General features: G+C 41.6%; 1 protein-coding gene across 1 annotated transcript; it reads right to left on the reverse strand.

The window, feature by feature from the left end:
* Positions 1-304: 304 nt before the first annotated feature.
* On the reverse strand, positions 305-6,388 carry LOC124256631 (carbohydrate sulfotransferase 1-like; the record flags this gene model as incomplete). The annotated part of the gene is made up of 4 exons (XM_046690610.1): positions 6,301-6,388; positions 5,243-5,305; positions 3,506-3,674; positions 305-873 (listed from the first exon to the last, which is right to left on the reverse strand). Coding segments are annotated over exons 1-4 (889 nt in total), but the record flags the coding sequence as incomplete, so codon positions are not given.
* Positions 6,389-8,934: the final 2,546 nt, after the last annotated feature.

Consider the following 8,934-nt stretch of genomic DNA (forward strand, 5'->3'; position numbering starts at 1 on the left):
ACATAGAAACATATACAATCAACACACGTATTTTCTACTGCCACGTAGAATATTAAATCGAAATGGATCTCGTTTCTTTTTAATTCCTAAACCTCAGTTAGTTCCTCTGGCATGTCAACAAGGGTTGCCCCGAATGAATTGTAAAGGTGTACCCGTGGTAAGTATCCAACCTTCCGGTACAGTTTTGAGCAGCTTTGATCAATTTTTGATACTGTAAATTGCGATAAATGCCTCCGCCACTTGAACACTGTGAAGGTAGAGTTTTTTCTGATGCACCTTGCCCCACAATTTGTTACACTGTTACCTGTCATATCCAAGATGTAGTTTTTTATTTTGGTTGTAAGATCTATTCCCAGGAAATCGTAGACTTGTTTAGACATATGAAGTGGGTGGAGTGCAATGTCCTCGTAACGCACACTTAATACGCGACCAGGGAACCTCTTCTTATATCTGATAGACTTCTGAACATCGGAATATATTTGGTTACAGGTTGCCTCTGCTGAAGCAGTAATACCATCAGGTAGATGCCCGACGTTATCTTGTGAAGCCAGAAGGCCTCTGGGGTCCCGAAGAAGATGAATGACCTTAAACTGTGGATATTTGGACAGGAGGTGATACATATCGACCATGTTTGTGCGGATGACTTTGGCAAATACAACCCTTGACTTGGCACAGTTTGACAAGACGGGTTCGAGACATTCGTGTAAACCGGATATCGATTCCACATTCCTGGTGCAGTTGTAGTAGTCGTTGGTGCTGAAGCTGTTCTTCAGGTGATGCTGAGTGAGGGTCACATAGTCCAGGGATGTCAGGTTGCAGGTCAGTAACGATTCCAGAATGTGTTGGTGTCTCTTTCTTTTTTTAGAGTTAAACCTGAAACCAGAAATCATGGAGTGCAACCCGTTGTCACAGATGAACCACTGCTGTGACGCTTTCATTGGACATGTTAAAAAAGAGCTCGATTTTATGATATTGCGGAATATTTTGGTGCACTCACTCACTCACTCACGCACGCACGTGCGCACGCACAATCTACAGTTTGTCCTGCCAGGTCACCTGTGGGGTCATGTTTGACGTCAAATGAGAGTTCCGAGCTCTCACTTGTCAACAGACCTCAGTCAGTACCGGCAACCTGGCAGCAATGACTCCAGTCCGCGACATCAGATGGTCTTTGTTCTGTGTAGAGTAAGTACTGATCTCAAGGTGACTTCATATTACCACCGTGCCTCACACGAATGTGTGTTACATACTGTGCACCCAAGTCCCGTCTCCTGCCTCGGCATCGTATATTATCGCTGATGATATAGTGACATATTGTGGGTGCTAACGGATGCCTGTTAGTGTCTCGACATCTTGTAGAAAACGCAAACGGCCGGTCTGTCTACATATAAACCACTATGGACGTACATAGCTCATGGTAAACCCCACAAATGAGGCATATACCTCGCGGCATACCCAACTATTCACACATGTAGCTTAACCCACTTTTCACACATGTAGCTCATGATATACCATACTATTCACACATGTAGCTCATGGTAAACCATACTATTGACACATGTAGCTCATGGTAAACCATACTATTGACACATGTAGCTCATGGTATACCATACTGTTGACACATGTAGCTCATGGTATTCCATACTGTTGACACTTACACCTCATAGTATACCATACTATTGACACTTATAGCTCATGGTATACCACACTTTTGACACTTGTAGCTCATGGTATACCATGCTATTCACACATGTAGCTCGGGGTATACCATGCTATTGACACATGTAGCTCATGGTATACCATACTGTTGACACATGTAGCTCATGGTATTCCATACTGTTGACACTTACACCTCATAGTATACCATACTATTGACACTTGTAGCTCATGGTATACCATGCTATTGACACATGTAGCTCGGGGTATACCATACTATTGACACTTGCAGCTCATGACATACCATACTATTGACACTTGCAGCTCATGGTATGACATACTATTGACACTTGCACCTCATAGTATACCATACTATTGACACTTGCAGCTCATGGTATGACATACTTTTGACACTTGTAGTTCATGGTATACCATACTATTGACACTTGCAGTTCATGGTATGACATACTATTGACACTTGTAGCTCATGGTGTACCATACCTTTGACACTTACAGCTCATGGTATACCATACTATTGTCACATGTAGCTCATGGTATATCATAGAATTGACACATGAAGCTCATGGTATACCATACTATTGTCACTTGTAGTTCATGGTATACCATACTATTGTCACTTGTAGTTCATGGTATACCATACTATTGACACTTGTAGGTCATGGTATACCATGGTATTGACATACTCATTGTATACCTTTGTAGTTCATGGCTTGTAGGTCATGGTATACCATAGTTATTGACACTTGTAGTTCATGGTATACCATAGTTATTGACACTTGTAGTTCATGGTAAACCATAGTTATTGACACTTGTAGTTCATGGTATACCATAGTTATTGACACTTGTAGTTCATGGTATACCATACTATTGACACTTGTAGTTCATGGTATACCATACTATTGACACTTGTAGTTCATGGTATACCATACTATTGACACTTGTAGTTCATGGTATGCCATACTATTGACACTTGTAGCTCATGGTATACCATACTATTGACATTTGTAGTTCATTGTATACCACACTGTTGACACTTGTAGTTCATGGTATACCATACTATTGACACTTGTAGTTCATGGTACACCATACTATTGATACTTGTAGTTCATGACATACCATACTATTGACACTTGTAGTTCATGGTATGCCATACAATTGATACTTGTAGTTCATGGTATGCCTTACTATTGACACTTGTAGCTCATGGTATGCCATACTATTGAAACATGTAATTCATGGTATGCCATACTATTGTCACTTGTAGTTCATGGTATATCATACTATTGACACTTGTAGTTCATGGTATACCATACTATTGACACATGTAGCTCATGGTATACCATACTATTGATACTTGTAGTTCATGGTATACCATACTATTGATACTTGTAGTTCATGGTATACCATACTATTGACACTTGTAGTTCATGGTATACCATACTATTGATACTTGTAGCTCATGGTATGCCATACTATTGACACATGTAGTTCATGGTATGTCATACTATTGTCACTTGTAGTTCATGGTATACCATACTATTGACACTTGTAGTTCATGGTATACCATACTATTGACACTTGTAGTTCATGGTATACCATACTATTGACACTTGTAGTTCATGGTGTACCATACTATTGACACTTGTAGTTCATGGTATACCATACTATTGACACATGTAGCTCATGGTATACCATACTATTGACACATTTAGTTCCTGCTACACACTGCTGCTGGGACATGTAGTTAGGTCACATAGAACGTCTAGGAAAGAGACAGCAAAACTTTACGACTGTTCCCAAACCATGTGACCACTCAACTGCCACTCACCGTTTGTTGTTGATGTCAAAATAGTGAGATAACTGTTTCTGCATAGAGTATAACGGTTCAAACATGTAGAATACATCCGGGCTCTGTTGTACGACATCGCCTGTGAGGCTTGATCCACTCCTCATGTAAGCCAGGAGAACGACCTTTGTAGCGGTAGCTGTAGCTGTAGCTGTGGATCGTACCAGAGAAACATCTAAACATATCCGATGAGATTCTTGAGAGGCATTGAGAAGTTGGTGAATACATAAGACGAGCATATGGATGGCAACTTCTTGTTTATTGTATATCACAACTTTTCTGGGCTACTTTTTGTCCCTTCTTCAGGTGATTTAAGACAAATGCAGAAAACAAACTATATATACCAGATTTACAGAAAGCCAGATATGTACATTGATTGTATATACATGTACATATCTGGCTTCCATTAAATCTCGTATATATAGTTTGTTACGCCGTAGGACCCCGGGATAGAACAGGTCCTATATATAGTCTACTGCTGGTCCCGCCGTGGCACCCAGGTTTAGAACAGGTCCTATAGCCTATTGCTTGTCCCGCATTGGGACCCAGGGTTAGAACAGGTCCTATAGTCTATTGCTGATCCCGCCTTGGCACCCAGGGTTAGAACAGGTCCTATAGTCTATTGCTGGTCCCGCCTTGGGACCCGGGTTAGAACAGGTCCTATAATCTATTGCTGGTCCCGCCGTGGCACCCAGGGTTAGAACAGGTCCTATATATAGTCTACTGCTGGTCCCTCATTGGGACCCCGGGTTAGAACAGGTCCTATAGTCTATTGCTGGTCCCTCCGTGGCATCCAGGGTTAGAACAGGTCCTATAGTCTATTGCTGGTCCCTCATTGGGACCCAGGGTTAGAACAGGTCCTATAGTCTATTGCTGTTCCCGCCGTGGCACCCCGAGTTAGAACAGGTGCTATATATAGTCTACTGCTGGTGCCGCATTGAGACCCAGGGTTAGAACAGGTCCTATAGTCTATTGCTGTTCCCGCCGTGGCAACCCGGGTTAGAACAGGTCCTATATATAGTCTACTGCTGGTCCCTCATGAGGACCCCGGGTTAGAACAGGTCCCATAGTATATTGCTGGTCCAACATTGGGACCCAGGGTTAGAACAGGTCCTAAAGTATATTGCTGGTCCCACATTGGGACCCAGGGTTAGAACAGGTCCTATAGTCTATTGCTGGTCCTGCCGTGGCACCCAGGGTTAGAACAGGTCCTATGGTCTATTGCTGGTCCCGCCTTGGGACCCCGGGTTAGAACAGGTCCTATAGTCTATTGCTGGTCCCGCCTTGGGACCAGGGGTTAGAACAGGTCCTATAGTATATTGCTGGTCCTGCCGTGGCACCTAGGGTTAGAACAGGTCCTATAGTCTATTGCTGGTCCCGCCTTTGCACCCAGGGTTAGAACAGGTCCTATAGTCTATTGCTGATCCCGCCGTGGCACCCCGGGTTAGAACAGGTCCCATAGTATATTGCTGGTCCAACATTGGGACCCAGGGTTAGAACAGGTCCTAAAGTATATTGCTGGTCCCACATTGGGACCCAGGGTTAGAACAGGTCCTATAGTATATTGCTGGTCCCGCATTGGAATCACACAGCTGTTGAAACTATATAAACATAATAGGATAATTACACATACTGATAGTTTCCCCAGTACAAATAAACAAATCACATGCTAGCACCGTCAGATGACATAGACAGAGGCCATAAGTTAATTGCTGTTACCTGGATGTGCTGTTTCACCTGCGGTAACACCAGGCACCGGTGGGGTCAGGAGGTCTCGGGGGCCTTGAAACAAACATAGAGAAAGTGTGCTTCTATCTGATAAACTCAGAAAGTGCAGTTTTCAAACTCACAAGCATTCCTTAATACGATGTGTATGAAACTGGGCATGGGGCAAGGTGGTCAGAGCACAAAACTTGTCAGTCAAAATGACAGTTTGTGTCAGGACTAATTACTTTCAGTATATAATTATGCCAATGTAATGTCTAGGGGTTAATATGTATAATCTATGTCGTATAAAACCAATCGTCCACCAAATAACACGTGTTATGCATATAAAAACTATGCGGTATTGCAGTTTCATTCTTTTGTGAGGAATGATAAACGAAGGGAGACGTTTTATATTGAAAGAGGCAAGAGAATGTGCCGTCTGTGTAATTTTAGATGTTGAAAATGAAATTCATTTTATATGTCTTTTTTTATAAAGATTTCCGTACGAAATATACAGCTGAATATTATCTATGTGAGCCACCTTCATTAGCTTTAAAACTAGCTTTCTTCATCAACTGACCAGCACGTAATAAACAAGCTGTCGTTCTATATTAATTATGCTCTTATTAAACGTAACAATCTGATATAACGTTTTGTAGACCTATCGTATTTCACTACTTGTACGCAAGTTACTGCATGTAACACGATTAGTTGTTTGGATCACTAATTACTACTTATTGCAACATATTTATGATGTATATGTATAACTCCAATGTATATGGGCATAAGGCCTTTAGTTCAATAAATATCTTTGCCTTTGTTTTGAGTACAAAATAGTCATTTCAAATCAAGGAAAGTATAAATATTAACGATCCATTAAATGCCTCGCGTCATATATGTCCCTCCTCTTCACGGCACGCAGTACACATAAATGAATAAGCGTTTTCATTTGATAAACACACAGTGTTTGTACTGTTAAATTACGAAGCCAAAAGGATAAAAATACCCAAGGTTTTCAGTGGCCTCAAATTCCACAAATAGAACTGTAGTGTTCGTGTGTGTTGACGTACCCACTGTACTCCAATGGCCGCCGAGGAAGATGGTCATCGCTGTGACGAAGGCCAGAAACATCCGAAGGTACATTGTACGTCCTGCCATTGTCAACATATGACTGAAACTATACTAGGGTGGCCTCTGTGGATTTATGCGATGAAGCCGATATTGGGTATATGGGTGGTTACAGATATCTCCGAACGTCATCGATATGTGCGGGCTTGTTGGTACAAGTCAAGTGTACTTAGGACGCGCTATTGAACCTCTGTACAATAAGTTGGTAGGAAACGGACCGAAATAGATGGTGTTGAGTTAGTATTACGTTTATGTAAATATTCAAAGTAATGTCATTACAACTAGTTTGCTAATACCATGTTTTAACCAAACAACTGACACAAAAGTACGAAGTCCGCTTCGAATCATTCGCTCAAAGTATGAAAGTATGCTAGATGTAACAAAAGATTTTCAACATGTCATTTCGTGAGAGATATAGGGGTATATATAGATCAACACTTCAACATTAAAGTATTTCAAGCTTATACGAGAATATTGTTAAGTTTTTGTCATTTGTCACAGGGAAAATCTTAACGGGATTCTCAGATGTGGAAGATATCTGTGATAGTATGTCGTATAACCAGGCCCAGGCTTGGTGCAGGAATACTATCGTCACGGAACAACGGGTGGACTTGAGTTACAGTACAACAACCTATTACATTCAACACAAATATCTGACAGTTCAGTAGAATCATGTTACATTATCTCAAGGACTGACTTTATCATGCTTCACGTAAACCCGGCGTGGAAACCTTGTAGCTGAGTATCACCAAGTGGTCAAGACTATTTATATCTTTGCAACCCCAGAAAAACTCAAGGAACATACTGAAGTCAATCCGTATAAACACATCAGCAGAGGTTAATCCACATAAACACATCAGCAGAGGTTAATCCACATAAACACATCAGCAGAGGTTAATCCACATAAACACATCAGCAGAGGTTAATCCACATAAACACATCAGCAGAGGTTAATCCACATAAACACATCAGCAGAGGTTAATCCATAGACCCCTGTCTGCTTCTTCACATTAACAGCCTGTAGATAACAACAGGGAACACAAACCTCGTATACCTTCCCAAAATACAGAGCATAGTGCTTCTTGACTCTTATGCAATGCACCAGCCACAATGGTTCTAGCATACAGCTCTTTCACACGACAACCCCATTCCTGAACAGACTCTCCCTCCTTCTGTTTTGCGCTCTAAAAGGCAACAACCAAAGAGGTTTTCTGTTGTACAGTCCCGTATATACTGTGAACCTTTGACAACAGCCCATCCACAATGGAATCTGTACTCATACAAAGCATGATGTTACTCGCTTTCCCTTTCAGCGACTGAATGATAGCATTCTTAAGTACAGAAGGAGAATGCTCATTGTCATGTAATAACCGATCAACTTCATACCGCCAAACATCATATGATACCTCACCCTTGCCCGCCTCACACATAAAAGTCGAGATCTTAGGAGGCTGGTTAACAGTGATAGAAGGGGCTACTGATGATGATGGAGCAGGAGACTCTCCCTGAGATATGTAGATCACCTGTCATCCAACGTTTAAACACATCAGGATTATCAGCCTCAGGCTTAACACCCATTTCCTTTATAGTTTTTACTAGCATTTTAACATTTGCCTCTTCCATTAATGCCATGTTTCTAGATCACACACCAGACCCTAGCCAAAATATTGCAGCAAGGAAGACCAGAATAAATACTAAACCCCATGAAGTTACCCAAAAACTAAGTCTAATTGTTACTTTAACCTACATCTTGAGTGTCAACCTTGTCTACATACTAGAAGTACTAACAAGTGGCAGGGTAGAGAATAATGTATGGTGCAAATCAGTCAAGCATGTCAAAGTAGTGTCTTAGTCTGGAGGGGCGGTGGGGTAGCCTTGTGGTTAAAGCGTTGGCTCGTCACGCCAAAGACCCGGGTTCGAATCCCCACATGGGTACAATGTGTGAAGCCCATTTCTGGTGTCCCCAGCCGTTGCTGGAATATTGATAAAAGCGGCGTAAAACCAAACTCAGTCAGTCAGTCAGTCTTATTCTGGATTGTTGTCTTAAATGAGTCTCACAGGTTTCACATGACAACAACTAAAATATAGCAAATCAAAGGCAAAAACACATCAATACATACAGCCTCATAATACAATACATCACAAGTTCAGCAAATCGCATACAGCATATCACAAATACATGTATAAAATTCAATGCAAGGCTACATGCCTGAAACAGTCAGGAGCAATAAATAGCTCACAGGCATAACATGTCGGTAGCCAGGAAACGCACTGTCTCTCTCCCAAAGATTGTATCCAGAAGTACAACTGAATTAAAGGGAATACGTATGGCATTCACATTATGTTCATGGTCAGTCTCACAGTCTCTGGTGGTAGTTCACATGGTGATTCTGAAGCGGTGGTCCAGGGTGGTTGACAAGGTGCTCACAGCTCACAACATTCCTCACTTGGGGCTCCATATTTGTAACGGGAATGGCTCTTTCTCAACAACACAACTCCGTTGAGGCTGTAGTCCGGATTTATTGCTGTAGTTTGTGTATACAGTTACAAGTCTGAAATAATCTACATCTATATGA

The sequence above is a fragment of the Haliotis rubra genome, unplaced genomic scaffold, assembly GCF_003918875.1.
Source record: "Haliotis rubra isolate DU_JTF1 unplaced genomic scaffold, ASM391887v1 Scf1164, whole genome shotgun sequence".
NCBI lineage: Eukaryota > Metazoa > Mollusca > Gastropoda > Lepetellida > Haliotidae > Haliotis > Haliotis rubra.